Here is a 22384-nt window from a genome sequence, read left to right as displayed (position 1 = left end):
GTTTTACAGTAGCATCTAAAAACAATAGTGTTCCTGTCATATAGAAGATCTTTGACTAGTAGTTTTACAGTAGCATCTAAAAACAATAGTGTTCCTGTCATATAGAGGATCTTTGACTAGCAGTTTTACAGTAGCATCTAAAAACAATAGTGTTCCTGTCATATAGAAGATCTTTGACTAGCAGTTTTACAGTAGCATCTAAAAACAATAGTGTTCCTGTCATATAGAAGATCTTTGACTAGCAGTTTTACAGTAGCATCTAAAAACAATAGTGTTCCTGTCATATAGAAGATCTTTGACTAGCAGTTTTACAGTAGCATCTAAAAACAATAGTGTTCCTGTCATATAGAAGATCTTTGACGAGCAGTTTTACAGTAGCATCTAAAAACAATAGTGTTCCTGTCATATAGAAGATCTTTGACGAGCAGTTTTACAGTAGCATCTAAAAACAATAGTGTTCCTGTCATTTTGAGGATCTTTGACTAGCAGTTTTACAGTAGCATCTAAAAACAATAGTGTTCCTGTCCTATAGAAGATCTTTGACTAGCAGTTTTACAGTAGCATCTAAAAACAAGTGTTCCTGTCATATAGAAGATCTTTGACTAGCAGTTTTACAGTAGCATCTAAAAACAATAGTGTTCCTGTCATATAGAAGATCTTTGACTAGTAGTTTTACAGTAGCATCTAAAAACAATAGTGTTCCTGTCATATAGAGGATCTTTGACTAGCAGTTTTACAGTAGCATCTAAAAACAATAGTGTTCCTGTCATATAGAAGATCTTTGACGAGCAGTTTTACAGTAGCATCTAAAAACAATAGTGTTCCTGTCATTTTGAGGATCTTTGACGAGCAGTTTTATAGTAGCATCTAAAAACAATAGTGTTCCTGTCATATAGAAGATCTTTGACTAGCAGTTTTACAGTAGCATCTAAAAACAATAGTGTTCCTGTCATTTTGAGGATCTTTGACTAGCAGTTTTACAGTAGCATCTAAAAACAATAGTGTTCCTGTCCTATAGAAGATCTTTGACTTGCAGTTTTACAGTAGCATCTAAAAACAATAGTGTTCCTGTCCTATAGAAGATCTTTGACGAGCAGTTTTACAGTAGCATCTAAAAACAATAGTGTTCCTGTCATATAGAAGATCTTTGACTAGCAGTTTTACAGTAGCATCTAAAAACAATAGTGTTCCTGTCATTTTGAGGATCTTTGACTAGCAGTTTTACAGTAGCATCTAAAAACAATAGTGTTCCTGTCATATAGAAGATCTTTGACTAGCAGTTTTATAGTATAAGGACGTCCGCTCCTCTGTGACATCACAAAGATGTAGTTTGACCACGCCTTATGAAACGGAGCGTTTTGAGCCTTCCCAAACTTTTTCCAGGGCCCACTTCCAAATATGCAAATCTCATTATCTGAAACCTTGGCATCGTTTAAGAGGAGAATACGACAAAAAGGTCAGCTCATCATTTTTCTTTTTATTCTGACTTTACCTTGGACAAGTCAAACGCTACGGTACAAAGTGGACAGTCTGCTTGCTTGCTTGAAAAGAGGAAAAACAAAAAAGGAAATTTGATATCTGTATTTACACTCTTGCACACACACACACACACACACACACACACACACACACACACACACGCACGCGCACGCACAGGGAGAGAAAATGTTGCCGCGGCATTAAAGTCGCTTCAGTGCACGCTTTTTATCGGCTTTCTTTTTGGCTGCCACGTTACTGCTGGAGGAGCTGCTACTGACGGTGGCGCCGTTCCCCAGAGCGGCCGGCACGGTGGGCGTGGCAGCTCCCGCTCTCTTGGCCAGGTCGCCGGCGTGCTTCTTGGGCTGGGGGCCGTCTTGGTGGTCCTGGGCGGCCGCCGAGGAACCGCCGGGCCCCGCCGACATGGCGTGAATCTCTGTGAGCAGACGTGCGCGGGCCTCGTATTCGGCGTAGTCCTCCAGGAGCAGGCGCCCCGCCTCCTCGTTGAGCGCCGACTCCGGGTTGGGGTGGATGAGAAGACACTTGATGGTCTGCCAGGGGAACATTGCACCTCATTACCAATTACACTTTTTTTCTTTCATTTTATTTCTACAATGTGCTAAGCCACATGCAGGGAATGACCCCCGGGCCGCACCTTGGACACCCCTGCTAGACAACAACACTCTCCTACAGCAAAAAGTAAACAGCAGACCATTCTGCCAAAGCCAACAATGGTTTTATGCATCTACTCCAAAAACATGAGTCAAAGATCCTCTATGGGAGATGAACTCTGCTTTTTTTTTTAAGCATCTCTTCCAAAAACACTAGTCAAAGATCCTCTATGGGCCAGGAAGTCTGCTGTTTTTATGCATCTCTTCCAAAAACACTAGTCAAAGATCGTCTATGGGAGATGAACTCTGCTTTTTTTTTTAAGCATCTCTTCCAAAAACACTAGTCAAAGATCCTCTATGGGCCAGGAAGTCTGCAGTTTTTATGCATCTCTTCCAAAAACACTAGTCAAAGATCGTCTATGGGAGATGAACTCTGCTTTTTTTTTTAAGCATCTCTTCCAAAAACACTAGTCAAAGATCCTCTATGGGCCAGGAAGTCTGCAGTTTTTATGCATCTCTTCCAAAAACACTAGTCAAAGATCCTCTATGGGAGATGAACTCTGCTTTTTTTTAAAGCATCTCTTCCAAAAACACTAGTCAAAGATCCTCTATGAGCCAGGAAGTCTGCTGTTTTTATGCATCTCTTCCAAAACCACTAGTCAAAGATCCTCTATGGGAGAGCAACTCTGCTGTTTTTATGCATCTCTTCGAAAAACACTAGTCAAAGATCCTCTATGGGAGAGGAATTCTGCTTTTTTTAAGCATCTCTTCCAAAAACACTAGTCAAAGATCATCTATGAGCCAGGAAGTCTGCAGTTTTTATGCATCTCTTCCAAAAACACTAGTCATAGATCCTCTATGGGAGAGGAACTCTGCTTTTTTTAAGCATCTCTTCCAAAAACACTAGTCAAAGATCCTCTATGAGCCAGGAAGTCTGCTGTTTTTATGCATCTCTTCCAAAAACACTAATCAAAGATCCTCTATGGAGGAGGAACTCTGCTGTTTTTATGCATCTCTTCGAAAAACACTAGTCAAAGATCATCTATGGGCCAGGAAGTCTGCAGTTTTTATGCATCTCTTCCAAAAACACTAGTCAAAGATCATCTATGGGAGAGGAACTCTGCTGTTTTTATACATATCTTCCAGAAACACCAGTCAAAGATCATCTATGGACCAGGAAGTCTGCAGTTTTTATGCATCTCTTCCAAAAACACTAGTCAAAGATCCTCTATGGGAGAAGAACTCTGCTTTTTTTAAGCATCTCTTCCAGAAACACTAGTCAAAGATCGTCTATGTGCCAGGAAGTCTGCAGTTTTTATGTATCTCTTCCAAAAACACTAGTCAAAGATCCTCTATGGGAGATGAACTCTGCTTTTTTAAGCATCTCTTCCAAAAACACTAGTCAAAGATCCTCTAAGGGCCAGGAAGTCTGCTTGTTTTTAAGCATCTCTTCCAAAAACACTAGTCAAAGATCCTCTATGGGAGATGAACTCTGCTTTTTTTAAGCATCTCTTCCAAAAACACTAGTCAAAGATCATCTATGGGAGATGAACTCTGCTTTTTTTAAGCATCTCTTCCAAAAACACTAGTCAAAGATCATCTATGGGAGAGGAACTCTGCTTTTTTAAGCATCTCTTCCCAAAACACTAGTCAAAGATCATCTATGGGAGAGGAACTCTGCTTTTTTTTAAGCATCTCTTCCAAAAACACTAGTCAAAGATCCTCTATGGGAGATGAACTCTGCTTTTTTTAAGCATCTCTTCCAAAAACACTAGTCAAAGATCCTCTATGGGAGATGAACTCTGCTTTTTTTAAGCATCTCTTCCAAAAACACTAGTCAAAGATCATCTATGGGAGATGAACTCTGCTTTTTTAAGCATCTCTTCCCAAAACACTAGTCAAAGATCATCTATGGGCTGCCATTTGTCCAGGACGTACCACAATAATGCCAATCAAAGATGTTCTACGTGACAGGGGTGCTCTACTATTTTTCAAAACCTACCACAAAAATGCCTGTCAAAGATTGCGTATTTTGACAGGATCCTGTATTTGTGGTTTTGATGTATCTAAAGTCCTTGTCAAAGATCCTGTACAATGTAAGCGTGCGGAGTAGGATAAATGTGTACATGTTGGCAGGTCAGGTAGCAAAAGACGAAGGCTCACTCTTACCAACAAGACGTGTCTGAGGCCGAGCTCTGCCTTCCAGTCTTTCTTCAGGACGTTGACACAGATCTCGCCTTTGTGGCCGACGTTGGGGTGGAAAATCTTGGTCAGGAAGTAACCCTTTGGCGGAATGGCGGGGAAGTCCTTACCCAGGACCAGCCGCATTCGGAAAACGCCGCCGGCAAACGGAGTTCCCTCTGCCAAGCATCAACAATTCATCATATGAAGCATCCGCAATCCTTATGTCAGATAGCAACACACACATGCGACACGTTGTTATTATTATTGTTATGAACACCGTTACGCCCTAGATCTACGTTACTAGCATAGTGACACCTAGCCACAGGCTAGTGACTAGCTTCAGCACACACTGGCTCCCAATGCATCAGGATGCTAGCTAAAGGTAACGCTACACATGGTCTACATTTTTGTAGCGTTGCTTTCGACTGCACAACTGCACATTGCGAGTCAATGGCGGCGTTCTGTGATGAAAATGTGGCTATCGTGTCGGGGTACATGCTAACCTTCTCGCAGGAAGTGGTTAGAGAAGACGGTTGCCGTGTGCTCCTCAACTTTTAAGTTATAGGCTACTGTGCAGCAGCTAAGAAAAAAAAAAACAAAAGCTAAGCTAGTCCGCTTCTTAACACACCGCACAGGAACCTGCTCTGGGTGCGGCTACGTTCACGCGCCTCTTGCCCTTTAGTGTCAAAACTAGCAACTTTTTCTGGTCTTATTGGCTAAACTGACACGGAAGCACGTATTGCTTCTCTCAACCAGCAGCGGGTAAGGGCACGTTGGACTGGGGTTGTGGCTTACCCGGGCCCTCGATGGCTGTGTGCAGTTCCGTAATGTCGTCATCACTGGGGTAGATCTTGATGCCCTCTGGTGGGTCTGCCACTAAAGCTGAAACCTCTTTGTAGACCAAGCGAAGAACATGAGGGGGCAGATTCTCCACATTGGAGTTCTGACGTGGGGGACAAGTTCACAGACGGTTTGACTTTTAAGAGAGTGTTGCAATTTTACAAAAAAAAAAAAAAATTTTCAAATTAGCATGTTTCGGAGCATGTGCCCGAATACAGTGCACCTTGCAACACTTTGCTTCTTCTCACAGTAGTGATGTGCTAGTACAGGGGTCGGGAACCTTTTTGGCTAAGAGAGCCATGAAGGCCAGATATTTAAAATGTGTATCTATGCGAGCCATATACATTTTACATTTAAACATTGAATGCAATAAAATGTGTGCATTTTTATGTAAGACCAACAGTTTTAGATATAATGGGCTCTAATTACGTAGACAAGGCACACTACCCCACGCCAAGGGGGTGTGGCCAGCACACTTTCGTGAGAGCAGTGTCTAATAATAAATCAAATACTTGTTGCCATTAATGCAACTTCTGCTGCTGCATAGTTTTGCACCGTACTCCGTATATTTCATTCTTTTGGCCATCTTTGCCAGAAGGCTTGGTTCTGCAGCTTTAGCTATTTGACTAAAGGAGGAAATTTTATATTTACATCTTAATGACCGAGGTAGACTACCGCATTACCCAGTAATAATCGAGTTTTGGTGTTTGACCTGGAAAATATCATCAAGAAAGATAGATATGGTCGGCCGTATTGCAGTAGAAAATAAATGGACGGATTAAAATGCATAAGAAAGTTGTTGATTTTGAATATTATTTTTAACAGTCATTTCTGTGATGGTTTACTTTAAAATGTTAGCAAAAATGCATTTTTATTGTGGTAAGAAATGCTTGAGAGCCAGATACAGTCATCAAAAGAGCCCTACCTGGCTCCCGAGCCATAGGTTCCCTACCTCTGTGCTAGTAGTCATGTCATTAGGACAACCCAATACCTTCCGGGCCTTATTAGCTCCAGGTGTGCACAAACTACACTTCAATCGAAATTGTGCATCTCAAATTAAAATTTTAACTTTTTGCATGAAATAGGGTGATTTTTGTCATTTTTACATGACACAATTATGGCTCTCAAAATAAAGAATTAATGTAAAATTTCTATTGCTTTCTCTGTGAAACCACTCAATGGAAAGCAAATACAGGCAAATGGAGCAAAAGCGAATCATGACATTAAGTTTGTGTTAATACAAAAGTATTTGTAAGTACATCTTCAATGCAATGAAGTAAGTGATCGTTTTAGCAGCAACAGCGACGACGGTGGTAATAGTTATTTTTGAGTTGAATACTTCATCGCACACAAATGGCTGCAATGTTAGAAGCTCGCTTTTAAAATGCACAAAGATTGTTTGTTTTTACCCCCCAAAAAATACAAACTAAGTAAGAAAAGTCAAGTAAAGTAATAATAGATTGGGGTTTTAATTTGACGTCACTTAAGGTCGCGCTAGCTCTATTCAAATCAGTAGCCGAAGCTATTTTTTCTGATCAATATCAACACTTAACTAAATAACTACATTACAATTACATCATTTATGATCGTTAATTGACAACAATGAGGCAAAAAAACCCGACGCTTGGCGACGGCTAAACACAGAAACAAGCTAATCGCTTGACTAGCTAGCAACCGATGACATCCGCCTTACCATCTTCAGAACGTCTTCTTCTCGGGAACTGGGTTTTAGATTATGCGATGAAATTTGTCGTTTATGTGTGGTTAAAATATATGTGTAGGGATAAATATATCTTTGGAGGGAACTTCCTCAGCTCTTTTCTTCTCTTTTCCTTGACACAGGAACAAAAATATGTTGTTCGGTCAACCCACCATTAGGGTCCAATCCGCTCATTGTCAACGTAATGCGTCGTTTGAATTTAGCCAATCACGATAGAAGCTCACGTTACGTCATCAACTGGAGCCCAAACAGCCACTCGGCTCGGTTTATTTTGCCTGATGGGTACTAGCGCTTCTCGGCTATTGGTCAGTTTGAAAAAGTGGTGTCCACGAATAAGCCTGGACAAAAAAAATAAATAACATTAAAAAATAACTTGTATACGAAACACAAATCAAAGATCGTAAGGGAGAAAATATCGTGAATATACAATGCATTATACATTTATGCCAAAAAGTAAACAGTACAAGAAAGTTAATCAATGAAAAACTGCCTCAACTCGTTCCTATTTTTTTAAATTTAATTGACTTTACAGCTATTCAATTTCCCCATTAAAAATACTCGACTTCAAACCACTATCTCTTTTAAGCACTAGAGGACGCTCCAAGACAGCATCCAAATCTGTCGAAAGCGCAACTCACCAAAATGATAACGCGCGTAACCGTTCCTATAATATTATTAAAGTTACTAGTTGATTGCTTCGCGTTTTTCAAGAAAAATATACAATAAGGTAACATTTTTTTCAGTGTCCGTTGGAATTGTTTCCAAATAGGCAAACCAACAACAACAAAGGAGCACTTCCGGTTTCTGGATGTAGCTGTCAAGCTCATCACCCTTGTTTTGGACGACAATCGCTGCATCAGCAGCCCGTATGTTGCTCTCAAATAACAAATAAGGGCAACGCAAGCCATTAACCGCCCGCCGTTTCTCGAGAGTGATCGGTGAAGCGGTTCCAGACGTTGTTATTGCTAGCTAGCGGATCGTAGTCGCGTTTTGTTTTTGTTTTTTTTTTGCTCTAGCCAGCTAGCTCTAGCTAAGCTATGCGCTGATGTTTGTCTCGCAAACAGCGCAGTTGACGTCTGTGTGAGCTGCTGCTTTTGACGCAAACTTTAGGATGAGCGACGGAGAGGCGGTATTCCATGAGAAGCAACGCTTGGAGTTGTGCGCCATCCACACGCTCAACAACGTGCTGCAGGAGCGGGTGTTCACCAAGGAGACGGCGGATGACATCTGCAAACGGTAGGGGGCGACACACGCGTCATAGCAACACACCATACACAACACTTTGATGGTCGCCGGGTGTACAGTATGTACAATATTGGTTCTACATACACGAGCTCTGTAAGCACTTTGTTTGGCAGACCGACTCAATGCTATTTTCCAAATGGTTCCACAGTCCGGATTTGGCCCCCGGGCCTTACTTTGGCACCTTGGAGGATTTTTTTGGTGCATTGCTTTCAACACCTTTGTTCCATAGAACAACGGCATGAACGGAGTGAGCCCTTCTGTCAATCATACAGTCTCTCTATGTGGATGGGTGGAGGTGGCAAAGTGTATTTTTCACTGTGCTTTTCTTAAAAATAATGTTAGAATCCCATTGCGTCTCATTCTTGTAGACCCAATCTCGTGTATCGTCTTGTGACGCCCCTATTCGCGAGAACAGCACAAAGCGCCCCAAAGTATAATTACACTGGTGCCTTGGTTAAAGTCCGACTCAAACCAAAACAGACTCTTAACCAAAGCACATTTTATGTTTTACAGTAGCATCTAAAAACAATAGTGTTCCTGTCATTTTGAGGATCTTTGACGAGCAGTTTTACAGTAGCATCTAAAAACAATAGTGTTCCTGTCATATAGAAGATCTTTGACAAGCAGTTTTACAGTAGCATCTAAAAACAATAGTGTTCCTGTCATTTTGAGGATCTTTGACGAGCAGTTTTACAGTAGCATCTAAAAACAATAGTGTTCCTGTCATATAGAAGATCTTTGACTAGCAGTTTTACAGTAGCATCTAAAAACAATAGTGTTCCTGTCATATAGAAGATCTTTGACTAGCAGTTTTACAGTAGCATCTAAAAACAATAGTGTTCCTGTCATATAGAAGATCTTTGACTAGCAGTTTTACAGTAGCATCTAAAAACAATAGTGTTCCTGTCATATAGAAGATCTTTGACTAGCAGTTTTACAGTAGCATCTAAAAACAATAGTGTTCCTGTCATATAGAAGATCTTTGACTAGCAGTTTTACAGTAGCATCTAAAAACAATAGTGTTCCTGTCATTTTGAGGATCTTTGACTAGCAGTTTTACAGTAGCATCTAAAAACAATAGTGTTCCTGTCATATAGAAGATCTTTGACTAGCAGTTTTACAGTAGCATCTAAAAACAATAGTGTTCCTGTCATATAGAAGATCTTTGACTAGCAGTTTTACAGTAGCATCTAAAAACAATAGTGTTCCTGTCATTTTGAGGATCTTTGACTAGCAGTTTTACAGTAGCATCTAAAAACAATAGTGTTCCTGTCATTTTGAGGATCTTTGACGAGCAGTTTTACAGTAGCATCTAAAAACAATAGTGTTCCTGTCATATAGAAGATCTTTGACTAGCAGTTTTACAGTAGCATCTAAAAACAATAGTGTTCCTGTCTTATAGAAGATCTTTGAGGAGCAGTTTTACAGTAGCATCTAAAAACAATACAAAGCCATGCGTCACATGACCATGGACGAGATTGGCGCCATGACACGGAGGTGAGATTGTAACGTTGCTTTCAAGGGAAGTACAATGCAAAAATTCGCCAGCTCCGAATCCGGTTCTACAAGGACCACGAATTGGCAAATACTTCCTAAACATCCTCCTCTTGTCTTCCTCTCGTGTAGGCTGGCTCCTCAGTGTTTGGTGAACCCTCACAGGTCCATGCTGGGCACCGGGAACTATGACGTCAACGTCATCATGGCCGCCCTACACAGCAGGGAGCTGGCGGCCGTGTGGTGGGACAAACGCAGGTAGGAGGCCACCATAGTGGGACCTCCGGGCTAAATCATCATCTTTGACATTAAAAAAAGAGCACAACGCTCCTGTCACGTAGACAATCTTTGGCTAGTGTATTTATGCGGTGGATAGTTAAAAACGTCAGGATGCTCCTGTCACGTAGACAATCTTTGGCTAGTGTATTTATGCGGTGGATAGTTAAAAACGTCAGGATGCTCCTGTCACGTAGACAATCTTTGGCTAGTGTATATATGCGGTGGATAGTTAAAAACGTCAGGATGCTCCTGTCACGTGGACAATCTTTGGCTAGTGTATTTATGCGGTGGATAGTTAAAAACGTCAGGCTGCTCCTGTCACGTAGACAATCTTTGGCTAGTGTATATATGCGGTGGATAGTTAAAAACGTCAGGCTGCTCCTGTCACGTAGACAATCTTTGGCTAGTGTATTCATGAGGTGGATAGTTAAAAACGTCAGGGTGCTCCTGTCATGTAGACAATCTTTGGCTAGTGTATATATGCAGTGGATAGTTAAACGTCAGGATGCTCCTGTCATGTAGACAATCTTTGGCTAGTGTATTCATGCGGTGGATAGTTAAAAACGTCAGGATGCTCCTGTCACGTAGACAATCTTTGGCTAGTGTATTTATGCGGTGGATAGTTAAAAACGTCAGGATGCTCCTGTCACGTAGACAATCTTTGGCTAGTGTATTTATGCGGTGGATAGTTAAGAACGTCAGGATGCTCCTGTCACGTAGACAATCTTTGGCTAGTGTATTCATGCGGTGGATAGTTAAAAACGTCAGGCTGCTCCTGTCACGTAGACAATCTTTGGCTAGTGTATTCATGCGGTAGATAGTTAAAAACGTCAGGGTGCTCCTGTCATGTAGACAATCTTTGGCTAGTGTATATATGCAGTGGATAGTTAAACGTCAGGATGCTCCTGTCACGTAGACAATCTTTGGCTAGTGTATTTATGCGGTGGGTAGTTAAAAACGGCAGGATGCTCCTGTCACGTAGACAATCTTTGGCTAGTGTATTTATGCGGTGGATAGTTAAAAAGGTCAGGATGCTCCTGTCATGTAGACAATCTTTGGCTAGTGTATATATGCGGTGGATAGTTAAAAACGTCAGGATGCTCCTGTCACGTGGACAATCTTTGGCTAGTGTATTCATGCGGTGGATAGTTAAAAACGTCAGGATGCTCCTGTCACGTAGACAATCTTTGGCTAGTGTATATATGCGGTGGATAGTTAAAAACGTCAGGATGCTCCTGTCACATAGACAATCTTTGGCTAGTGTATTTATGCGGTGGATAGTTAAAAACGTCAGGATGCTCCTGTCACGTAGACAATCTTTGGCTAGTGTATTTATGCGGTGGGTAGTTAAAAACGGCAGGATGCTCCTGTCACGTAGACAATCTTTGGCTAGTGTATTTATGCGGTGGATAGTTAAAAAGGTCAGGATGCTCCTGTCATGTAGACAATCTTTGGCTAGTGTATATATGCGGTGGATAGTTAAAAACGTCAGGATGCTCCTGTCATGTAGACAATCTTTGGCTAGTGTATATATGCGGTGGATAGTTAAAAACGTCAGGATGCTCCTGTCACGTGGACAATCTTTGGCTAGTGTATTCATGCGGTGGATAGTTAAAAACGGCAGGATGCTCCTGTCACGTAGACAATCTTTGGCTAGTGTATTTATGCGGTGGATAGTTAAAAACGTCAGGATGCTCCTGTCACGTAGACAATCTTTGGCTAGTGTATTTATGTGGTGGATAGTTAAAAACGTCAGGATGCTCCTGTCACGTAGACAATCTTTGGCTAGTGTATTTATGTGGTGGATAGTTAAAAACGTCAGGATGCTCCTGTCACGTAGACAATCTTTGGCTAGTGTATTTATGCGGTGGCTAGTTAAAAACGTCAGGATGCTCCTGTCACGTAGACAATCTTTGGCTAGTGTATTTATGCGGTGGATAGTTAAAAACGTCAGGATGCTCCTGTCACGTAGACAATCTTTGGCTAGTGTATATATGCAGTGGATAGTTAAACGTCAGGATGCTCCTGTGTTGTAGACAATCTTTGGCTAGTGTATTCATGCGGTGGATAGTTAAAAACGTCAGGATGCTCCTGTCACGTAGACAATCTTTGGCTAGTGTATTTATGCGGTGGGTAGTTAAAAACGGCAGGATGCTCCTGTCACGTAGACAATCTTTGGCTAGTGTATTTATGCGGTGGATAGTTAAAAAGGTCAGGATGCTCCTGTCACGTAGACAATCTTTGGCTAGTGTATATATGCGGTGGATAGTTAAAAACGTCAGGATGCTCCTGTCACGTAGACAATCTTTGGCTAGTGTATTTATGCGGTGGATAGTTAAAAACGTCAGGATGCTCCTGTCACGTAGACAATCTTTGGCTAGTGTATTTATGCGGTGGATAGTTAAGAACGTCAGGATGCTCCTGTCACGTAGACAATCTTTGGCTAGTGTATATATGCGGTGGATAGTTAAAAACGTCAGGATGTTCCTGTCACGTGGACAATCTTTGGCTAGTGTATTTATGCGGTGGATAGTTAAAAACGGCAGGATGCTCCTGTCACGTAGACAATCTTTGGCTAGTGTATTTATGCGGTGGATAGTTAAAAACGTCAGGAGGCTCCTGTCACATAGAGGATCTTTGACTGGCGTATTTCTGACCTCCAGGGCGGTTGAGAGCATTTGCATCTCCAAGGTCCAGGGCTTCATCCTGAACGTTCCTTCTCGCGTCTCGCTGGGCATCGTGTCGCTGCCTCTGCGGCGGCGGCACTGGCTGGCCGTCCGCCAAGTCAACGGGCAGTACTACAACCTGGACTCCAAGCTGAAGAACCCCGTGTGCCTGGGTGGGGAAGCGGAACTACGGTAAGCTGGGGGGCCACGGGAATGTCACACGGGTCACATGACGCCAACTTCCTCCCGCCGTCTCCCTCAGCGCTTTCCTCAGCGAGCAGCTCTCTCAGGACGTGGCCGAGATGCTCCTGGTGGTGCGGCGGGACGTGGAAGAGGACGGCTCCTGGCTGAACCCCCCCACCCCCCCTCCCCCCACCAGTAACGGAGCAAACGGTACGGCGTGAGAGAAACGGCAAAAACTAAATCTAAAGTCTTCAGGGAGCACAAAGTGACATGAACACGTCACCGGAGTCCAAAGAGAAGAGAAGACGGGATGGTCGCCGCCTTGGGAGGGGTTAGGAGTCCTTTCCTGTTTCTACGCTACCTGCTAACCTTCTATGCACCACACTTGTATTTGCTAACACTGGCTGGACGCGTGTGCGATGGTTGGATTATCACAGTCTTTGCACGTTTAAACTGATTTCCTGGACGCGTTTCACCAGATTAGGGCCAACTGTGAGTCACGGACGGTTTTGTTTTCATCAAAAAAAGAGTGCAGTACTCGGCTGCAACCAACGGAGGCGCTGTCGGTGCTGGCTCAACCAGTTTGCAGCACTAGAAATGGAAACAGGAGTTCAGAACGTTTTTTTTTTTTAAGATAAAATTGAAGGAAAAATGGTTAGGACGGAATGTGAAAGATAAATAGTACATTTGAATATATAATATTATTGTTGTTAATTATTATTAATATTATGAATAATATAATAAAAATAAAATAATAACAATAGTGGATTGGTAGATGTTTGCACCAAAGAGAATCTAATCGACCCCATGTATAATCACTTAGAAATACTTCTAAATACTTGATAATACAGGTCAATACTCCACCATTACTACTTTTTTTTTTTAAAGATAAAATTTAAGGAAAAATGTTTAAGAAATGTAGACGTTCTATTTGTGGAACCTTGCCACGGAATGTGAAAGAATAAATAGTACATTTGAATATATAATATTATTGTTGTTAATAATTATTATTAATATTATGAATAATATAATAAAAATAAAATAATAATAATAGTGGATTGGTAGATGTTTGCACCAAAGATAATCTAATCGACCCCATGTATAATCACTTGTAAATACTTCTAAATACTTGATAATACAGGTCAATACTCCACCATTACTACTTTTTTTTTTTAAGATAAAATTTAAGGAAAAATGTTTAGGAAATGTAGACGTTCTATTTGTGGAACCTTGCCATGGAATGTGAAAGAATAAATAATACATTTGCAATATAATAATATTATTATTATTATTGTTAATAATAATTATTAATATGTATAATAATAATAATAATGGATTGGTGGATGTTTGCACCAAAGAGAATCTAATTGACCCCGAGTCTAATCACTTCTAAATACTAAATACAGGTCAATACTCCACCATTACTACTTTTATTGCAAATATTGATCCAAAATGAGAGGAAAAGGCCCACATCAAGCTAGTTTGGAGAGGGCTGTACTGTACTATGATATATATATATATATATATATATATATATATATATATATATATATATATATATATATATATATATATATATATATATATATATATATATATATATATATATATATATATATATATATATATATATATATATATATATATATATATATATATCAAGTTGGCTCAAGTTGGCTATTTTGGGAACCTACCAACATGATAAACGGGGGAACAGTTGCAGTGCATTCTGACCACAGCCGGCAGGGGGCGCCACCCAATGTGAGCACTTGTGGCTGAAACGCTAAGGAAACATGCAAAGACTGTGATTGGACGGTTGGGCGCGTACTGTTGTGTCTGCTAGGGATGGGCATTCATCACGGGCATTGGGGTGCACTACTCGCTACAGCCAGCTGAGGCGCTGTTGCACGTAGTTGACTGAGCTCCAGCCATGACAGTGTTTTACTTTGCTAAGTAAAACACTGTCATGGAAACAGGAGTTCAGAACATGAATGATCCGTGTATGAAATGAAGTCCCTATCCATCTATGCATATCCAAGAACTTGTGATTTATGTGAAAGATGTTTATATTAAACATTTTCTTCAGTTTGAGATGGAGTGACTGTCAAAGACGCTGAAGTTATGACTTATTTTTTTATTCATATTAGACTCTGGAGTGTAAAAGGATGCCATTGAAAAGGAGCATTGAGAGTACAAACTCAGTGAACAAGGTGAGCTGGGAAGGATGGGGAGGGATTCAATGAAATCCAACATATACACAAAAACATTGCAAAGCCAATGCTATACACGTACATTGGTTCTTTAGTCGTTATTGCTAGTTACGGTAAGGCCAGGGCCGCACCGTTAGCAAGTCGTATTGCTATGTACCTGCCTTCGCATGGGAGATATAGTCCTCCTTTTGGGTTCTCTATTGGATCAGTACCAGTGCTTTTGCATCCATAGTTGGCTTCCACGTGTTGGCACGCTAAAAACTGTCTTGGAGTCAAAGACTACCCGAGACAACCACAACTCAACACTCTTAGATTCAGGACTGGACTGTTTGGGTTGTCTTAGGTAGTCTTTTGACTGGAAGACTGTTGAGTTGTGGTTGTCTCGGGTAGTCTTGGACTCTCAGACTGTTGTCTGAGTAGTCTTGGTAGTAGTAGTCGGGTAGTCTTGGACTCTCAGACTGTTGAGTTGTCTTAGAGTCCAAGACCACAACTCAACTTAGTTGTCTAGGGTAGTCTTAGACTGTCGAGTTGTCTTAGGGTCCACAAGACTACCATAAAGACTACAGTCTTCAATCATAGACTGTTGAGTTGTCTTGGAGTCTAAGTCTACCCTAGACAACCACAACTCAACACTCTTAGATTCAGGACTGGACTGTTTGGGTTGTCTTAGGTAGTCTTTTGACTGGAAGACTGTTGAGTTGTGGTTGTCTCGGGTAGTCTTGGACTCTCAGACTGTTGAGTTGTCTTAGAGTCCAAGACCACAACTCAACTTAGTTGTCTAGGGTAGTCTTAGACCGTCGAGTTGTCTTAGGGTCCACAAGACTACCAAAAAGACAACCTACAACAGCCCAGTCTTCAATCATAGACTGTTGAGTTGTCTTAGAGTCTAAGTCTACCCTAGACAACCACAACTCAACACTCTTAGATTCAGGACTGGACTGTTTGGGTTGTCTTAGGTAGTCTTTTGACTGGAAGACTGTTGAGTTGTGGTTGTCTCGGGTAGTCTTGGACTCTCAGACTGTTTGAGTTGTCTTAGAGTCCAAGACCACAACTCAACTTAGTTGTCTAGGGTAGTCTTAGACCGTCGAGTTGTCTTAGGGTCCACAAGACTACCAAAAAGACAACCTACAACAGCCCAGTCTTCAATCATAGACTGTTGAGTTGTCTTAGAGTCTAAGTCTACCCTAGACAACCACATCTCAACACTCTTAGATTCAGGACTGGACTGTTTGGGTTGTCTTAGGTAGTCTTTTGACTGGAAGACTGTTGAGTTATGGTCGTCTGGGGTAGTCTTGGACTCTCAGACTGTTGAGTTGTCTTAGAGTCTAAGACTACCCTTGACAAATAAGACTGATGAGTTGACACAACTACCCTAGACAAATAAGACTGGTGAGTTGTGGTTGTCTAGGGCAGTCTTAGACTCTAAGACAATTCAACAGTCTAAGACTACTCTAGACAACCACAACTCAACAATCTTACGGTCTAAAGACTTCCTAAGACAACCCAGTCTTAGACTGTAGGACTGTTGAGTTGTGGTTCTCTCGGGTAGTCTTTTGACTGTCCTCAAGTCCAAGACAACCCTAGACTCTAAGACAAATCAACAGTCTTAGAGTCTAAGACGACATAATAAACCCAAACTGTCCAGTCTTAGAGTCTCAGACCACAGTCCGGTCTGAAAAGTATAAGACTACCCAAGCACAGTCCGGTTGCTATGGAGTCAATGCCCTGAGAACATATGACTTCCATGTCTTCTCTTATTGGTCGGCGGGGGGGGGGCAACACAGAGTAAACAGGAGGGATTCTGTCTATTTTAGCATTTTTGCTAAGTTAAAAAGCACCAAATGAAGACTAGCAGCTAAAACATGATGCTATTTAATCGTCAGCCATTGGGGCCCTCCGCATCCTTTTACTGCACAAACGTTTTTGTAATTTATTTTTATTTACGTTTTTACAGAAGGAACCTTGGTTAGCGTCATTAACTCTCACCGAAACGACTTGAAACATTCAAGTTTAGTTTGACCTGCTTTGAAGACAGGAGTGGAAACAGGAAGGAAGTGGTCGGTGATCCCGCTACCAATCACGTCCAAGTAAACTTAAATGTTGATGTATTCTTCCGTTCATCATTTCTATGCATTTCACATTGTTTATGCATGGAATGCTATCTTCATAATAACGTATGTTGGCGTTCATGGTTTAGAGTCAACCACCGAGGACATCAGACAGGCGACTCCTTAATAAATGCTAACACGGAAGGACATTTGGTGATGAAAATACACTGATAAATACATGTAGGATAATGATAATAAATGTAAAATAAAAAGACAACATTAAATTTCATTAAAAACCAAATAATAATACTTAAAAAATACACAAATGGTGTAGATAAAATACATGAAGAAATGAGTTGGACTCAATTTTCTACGTTAAACTAAAAACACGCCAACCAGATCGTACGCGAATCAGGGTGTATGCTAACCAGGGCGTACACTAACCAAGGTTCCACTGCATGTCATTTAGGCAACTTTTTTACAGCGTCGTGCATGAATGTTCCTTTTTCTAAGGTTGAATTGAACATAACGCATTTGTAAATAAAGTTGATGTGAGAATCAGCGCCATTGTTTAGAGAGATTTACTTCAACGCCATATTATTGTCGCCGCCTACATTTTACCTGCGGGCGGTACCATACATGAAATACTCTTGCGTCACACTCCCATTACCCAGCAAGCATTGCAACACTAGCACAACAATACACAGCTACACACGGTAACCCGCACAGAAAGCTTTCTAGATCTTCCAGATTCTGCACCTCTTTCCCAGTTTTCCATGGCGTCTGTTTAATTTATTCTTCCATGTACGCCCACCCCAGCTGTGATTGGTCACACTTCAAATGACTTCCGGGTACGTAGCCCCGCCTTTACTAATTGATTTCAATGCATGAAACGATATAATTTGTTGTGGCTGTTGTTTGCAGGGCGTGAAGACATAAAAATGCATAGGCTAAAAAGTATAAATAAAGAAAAACACTTTATATTCAATATAGTTCTACATTTTCATTAGGACAATACATCACTGTAAACGGTTAACAGTTTCAGGAGGTGATGTCTGTTTTTCTTTTGAAAACAAGGTCAGTCTTTCATGTGCACTTTTCACTGAAAAAATAAACTTTGAACTCGTTCCAAAATGGTGAACTATTTATATTTATACTTTGAAGTAGTCCCTGACAAATATTAACTCGAACAACACAGTTTAATACTCACATTTTGAGGCGGGGGATGAAACGTGTCGCTAAGCTTCGTCTCTTTGTTTTACTTCCGTCATTAATGTGCACATGCGTAGTAACACGGAAACGACAAGTGAAGGAGGTATAGTATAATGATATCATAATAGATTATAGATGTTGATGTACTTCTAAGTACGCGAATTAAGACAAAACTGCAATTTCTACTTTAAATTGAAGGGGGAAAAAAAAACAAGAATTCGTTTTTATGAGACCTTTGGCTAGAAAATGATCGTCCGACGCTAGGTGAAGATACTTCCCGTTTACGTTCCCGCGCCCACCACCGACCAATAAGAGAAGCAAACCGTGTCACGTGGCTCGTGAGTCATTCAGGTACGCCTGGAATGTTGTGTGAAAGCACAAGGATGGACAAACATACTACGGCTGTTAAAGCGCCGCTAAACACGCTCTGGTAGCACTCAGTTAGGATTTTCTTTTTCTTTTTTTTAAGAGAAATTATTATTATTCATATATAGACAGTGAGATATACATAATACCCTAAGGGAATACACACAAACCACCTATAAAAAGTAATCATAAAAAAATCATATATACCAAGTGGGGGAACTGCATAACAATTGACAGAAAAAAATGTGCTTTGTTGCTACGTGCCAGTGTGTTTTCTACAACAATTTCATATTTATAATATATATATTTATATGTATATATAAAAGTTTGAAATAAAAATTGTGATACATTGAAGAATATAAAACTACAATAGCATTCTCCACTTGCCTCAGCACTGTTCACAGTTTACACAAACAAGGGGAGGGTTTGCTTTCAAACATCCACAGTCCTTCTGGAACCCGCTTTTTTGACATATAAGTGCTTCTAATCGTCATTTTTAATAACAATAATACTCAAGTGACGCACACTAAAGCATTCTTTTTCCTCCTCCATCTCTTTCCTCGCTGGCTTTCAAAGTGTCCATTCATATGAAAACTAAACATATATTTTCTTCTATACATTTCCCTAAGAAAAAGAAAGAAAACCAATAGTTATCAACGTGAATAGAGGTTCCTGGAATGGGCGGGATTGGGGTGTGATTGGCTTCCCCCGTAACCAGTCAGCATGCTGGGAGAGTACTGCACGGGAAAGAAGAGAGAAGAAGACCAAAGGTCACCGTTTGATGATATCCTCTCATGCCAAGTCATCATCTGGAGCAGTCAGTGTACAGCTTGCGTGCTTTCACTAGCCAGTCGGGGTGGTAAATGGTCGTTGGCGTGCAGCGTCATGGTCTGCCCACGCATGAATGCTGCTGACAGCTGCGGTTCGTTGAGTGGAAACGCGAATCCCTCAACACCTGACGCCTTTTTAGCGTCAGGCTTTTAGGGTCACCTCATACCGGTCCACAAATATGCATATGTAAGCACATTTGACATGAATCAAAGTATTGTAGTATTGTACACTGGCCATCAGGTGTCAGTCATGTTACTGGGATGCACAAGCACCAGACTGGATGGACAGAACTGGCTTTGCTGCACAATCATCCTGACACGGGATATTATTTCTCTTATTATGTCTACTATATTGGGTAATAGGAGTGTAAAACTGACTATAGGGGTGTTATCTCATGTCTGGAGGGCTCTAATATAACATTTTGTGCATTTAGAAGGTGGTAAGCTGGTTTTTGGTGTCTTATTTTCTCTTATGTCTACTATATTGGGTAATAGGAGTGTAAAGGTGACTATAGGGGTGTTATTTTATGCCTAGATGTCTCTAATCTTGTTTAAAAGTGTACTGAGAAGGTGGTAAACAGGTTATCTATGTCTTATCTGTCTTATTTTTGTCTTATTATGTCTACTATATTGGGTAATAGGAGTGTAAAGGTGACTATAGGGGTGTTATTTTATGTCTAGATGTCTCTAATCTTGTTTAAAAGTGTACTGAGAAGGTGGTAAACAGGTTATCTAAGTCTTATCTGTCTTATTTTTGTCTTATTATGTCTACTATTTTGGGTAATAGGAGTGTAAAGGTGACTATAGGGGTGTTATTTTATGCCTAGATGGCTCTAATCATGTTTAAAAGTGTACTGAGAAGGTGGTAAACAGGTTATCTATGTCTTATCTGTCTTATTTTTGTCTTATTATGTCTACTATATTGGGTAATAGGAGTGTAAAGGTGACTATAGGGGTGTTATTGTATGTCTAGATGTCTCTAATCTTGTTTAAAAGTGTACTGAGAAGGTGGTAAACAGGTTATCTAAGTCTTATCTGTCTTATTTTTGTCTTATTATGTCTACTATTTTGGGTAATAGGAGTGTAAAGGTGACTATAGGGGTGTTATTTTATGCCTAGATGGCTCTAATCATGTTTAAAAGTGTATTGAGAAGGTGGTAAACAGGTTATCTATGTCTTATCTGTCTTATTTTTGTCTTATTATGTCTACTATTTTGGGTAATAGGAGTGTAAAGGTGACTATAGGGGTGTTATTTTATGCCTAGATGGCTCTAATCATGTTTAAAAGTGTATTGAGAAGGTGGTAAACAGGTTATCTATGTCTTATCTGTCTTATTTTTGTCTTATTATGTCTACTATATTGGGTAATAGGAGTTTAAAGGTGACTATAGGGATGTTATTTTATGTCTAGATGGCTCTAATCATGTTTAAAAGTGTACTGAGAAGGTGGTAAACAGGTTATCTGTGTCTTATCTGTCTTATTTTTGTCTTATTATGTCTACTATATTGGGTAATAGGAGTGTAAAGGTGACTATAGGGATGTTATTTTATGCCTAGATGGCTCTAATCATGTTTAAAAGTGTATTGAGAAGGTGGTAAACAGGTTATCTATGTCTTATCTGTCTTATTTTTGTCTTATTATGTCTACTATATTGGGTAATAGGAGTGTAAAGGTGACTATAGGGGTGTTATTTTATGTCTAGATGTCTCTAATCTTGTTTAAAAGTGTACTGAGAAGGTGGTAAACAGGTTATCTAAGTCTTATCTGTCTTATTTTTGTCTTATTATGTCTACTATTTTGGGTAATAGGAGTGTAAAGGTGACTATAGGGGTGTTATTTTATGCCTAGATGGCTCTAATCATGTTTAAAAGTGTATTGAGAAGGTGGTAAACAGGTTATCTATGTCTTATCTGTCTTATTTTTGTCTTATTATGTCTACTATATTGGGTAATAGGAGTGTAAAGGTGACTATAGGGATGTTATTTTATGCCTAGATGGCTCTAATCATGTTTAAAAGTGTATTGAGAAGGTGGTAAACAGGTTATGTATGTCTTATCTGTCTTATTTTTGTCTTATTATGTCTACTAAATTGGGTAATAGGAGTGTAAAGGTGACTATAGGGATGTTATTTTATGCCTAGATGGCTCTATTCATGTTTAAAAGTGTATTGAGAAGGTGGTAAACACGTTAACTATGTATTATCTGTCTTATTTTCTCTTATTGTGTCTACTATATTGGGCAATAGGAGTGTAAAGGTGACTATAGGGGTGTTATTCCATGACTAGAGGGCTCTAGGGCTCTCTCAGAAGGTGATGAACAGATTTTCCATGCCATGAGTGCACAATGCTGACTAGTGTAAACTTCCTTACCACAGTCGTGTGTGGAGCCAAAGAAGCGGTACAAATGAGAGCTTCATGTACTGCCATGCAAGCTACACACTGACTGCTTTAATGTGTATCTACGTACTGTCAGAAAATGGCAGCCGAAATGCTGCAAAACAAGTATAAGAAATGACTTGAAGTCAGCACATGAATGAGTTAAGTGTATTTGAACGTGTGATTCTTTCATTTTCTACCCATTAGGAGGAGTGCCCACTACTGGTTATGGAATGATAATATGGCTGTGATGGCGTCACAAGTACAAAGGAACTCACAGAGGGGGGTGGGGACTGCCTGTCAGTCAAGGGGAGGCTCTCATAGCCAGGGTTGCCATTGGAGGAAACGTTTGGAGTCCTGCGTAGAGATAGAGAGAGACAGAAGGAGGGGAAAGAGGAGGGATGGAGGATGAAGAAGGGTGAGACACATGGAGACATGGTGACGGTGGTGAAGGAGTCCAGGACAGGTAAAAAAGGGAAGGAGGAGAATAAGCGATTAGAGATAAAGCAGTCTCTCAGGGCCACTCCATACTGAAGGTGTACGCCGTCTGCATGCATTTAAGCATAACGGACCCCACTAAGCTTTGAAAGCACGCCCCACTTACGCCCACTTGTCTTAGGGCCACTCTATTAGGCACACCTGCA

General features: G+C 40.6%; 3 protein-coding genes across 7 annotated transcripts in view; 1 reads left to right on the top strand and 2 right to left on the bottom strand.

Annotated features, from left to right (window-relative positions):
* Positions 1–1263: 1263 nt before the first annotated feature.
* ube2s (ubiquitin-conjugating enzyme E2S) lies at positions 1264–8533 on the bottom strand. Its single transcript, XM_058056289.1, has 4 exons — positions 6805–8533; positions 5067–5214; positions 4257–4447; positions 1264–2027 (listed from the first exon to the last, which is right to left on the bottom strand). The coding sequence occupies exons 1-4, from the start codon at positions 6805–6807 to the stop codon at positions 1680–1682; spliced, it is 690 nt and encodes a 229-aa protein (XP_057912272.1). The 5' UTR covers positions 6808–8533; the 3' UTR covers positions 1264–1679.
* Positions 7448–14235, top strand: josd2 (Josephin domain containing 2). 2 transcript variants are annotated; one of them, XM_058056283.1, is made up of 4 exons: positions 7448–8067; positions 9703–9828; positions 12513–12707; positions 12778–14235. In XM_058056283.1, exons 1-4 carry the CDS (start codon positions 7943–7945, stop codon positions 12917–12919), a joined length of 588 nt encoding a protein of 195 aa, XP_057912266.1. In that variant the 5' UTR covers positions 7448–7942; the 3' UTR covers positions 12920–14235. The 2 variants fall into 2 exon arrangements, with proteins under 2 accessions (XP_057912266.1, XP_057912265.1); XM_058056282.1 differs by lacking the exons at positions 7448–8067; positions 9703–9828 and having other exon boundaries at positions 11873–12707.
* A 582-nt stretch (positions 14236–14817) lies between these two features.
* Positions 14818–22384, bottom strand: part of ttyh1 (tweety family member 1) — a 46240-nt gene continuing 38673 nt past the window's right edge. For 2 of the 4 annotated variants that reach the window (XM_058056272.1, XM_058056276.1), the window contains exons 14-15: positions 22019–22097; positions 14818–19271 (exon numbers count right to left, since the gene is read on the bottom strand). In XM_058056272.1, the coding sequence (XP_057912255.1) occupies positions 19188–19271; positions 22019–22097 (163 nt within the window). In that variant the 3' untranslated portion in view covers positions 14818–19187. The remainder of the gene's footprint in view (positions 19272–22018; positions 22098–22384) is intronic. The other 2 variants (XM_058056273.1, XM_058056274.1) reach the window with 1 other exon arrangement.

This window comes from Doryrhamphus excisus, chromosome 19, assembly GCF_030265055.1.
Source record: "Doryrhamphus excisus isolate RoL2022-K1 chromosome 19, RoL_Dexc_1.0, whole genome shotgun sequence".
Classification (NCBI taxonomy): Eukaryota; Metazoa; Chordata; class Actinopteri; order Syngnathiformes; family Syngnathidae; genus Doryrhamphus; species Doryrhamphus excisus.
The sequence above is the reverse complement of the archived record's forward strand: the minus strand, read 5'-3'. Positions and strand labels throughout refer to the sequence as shown.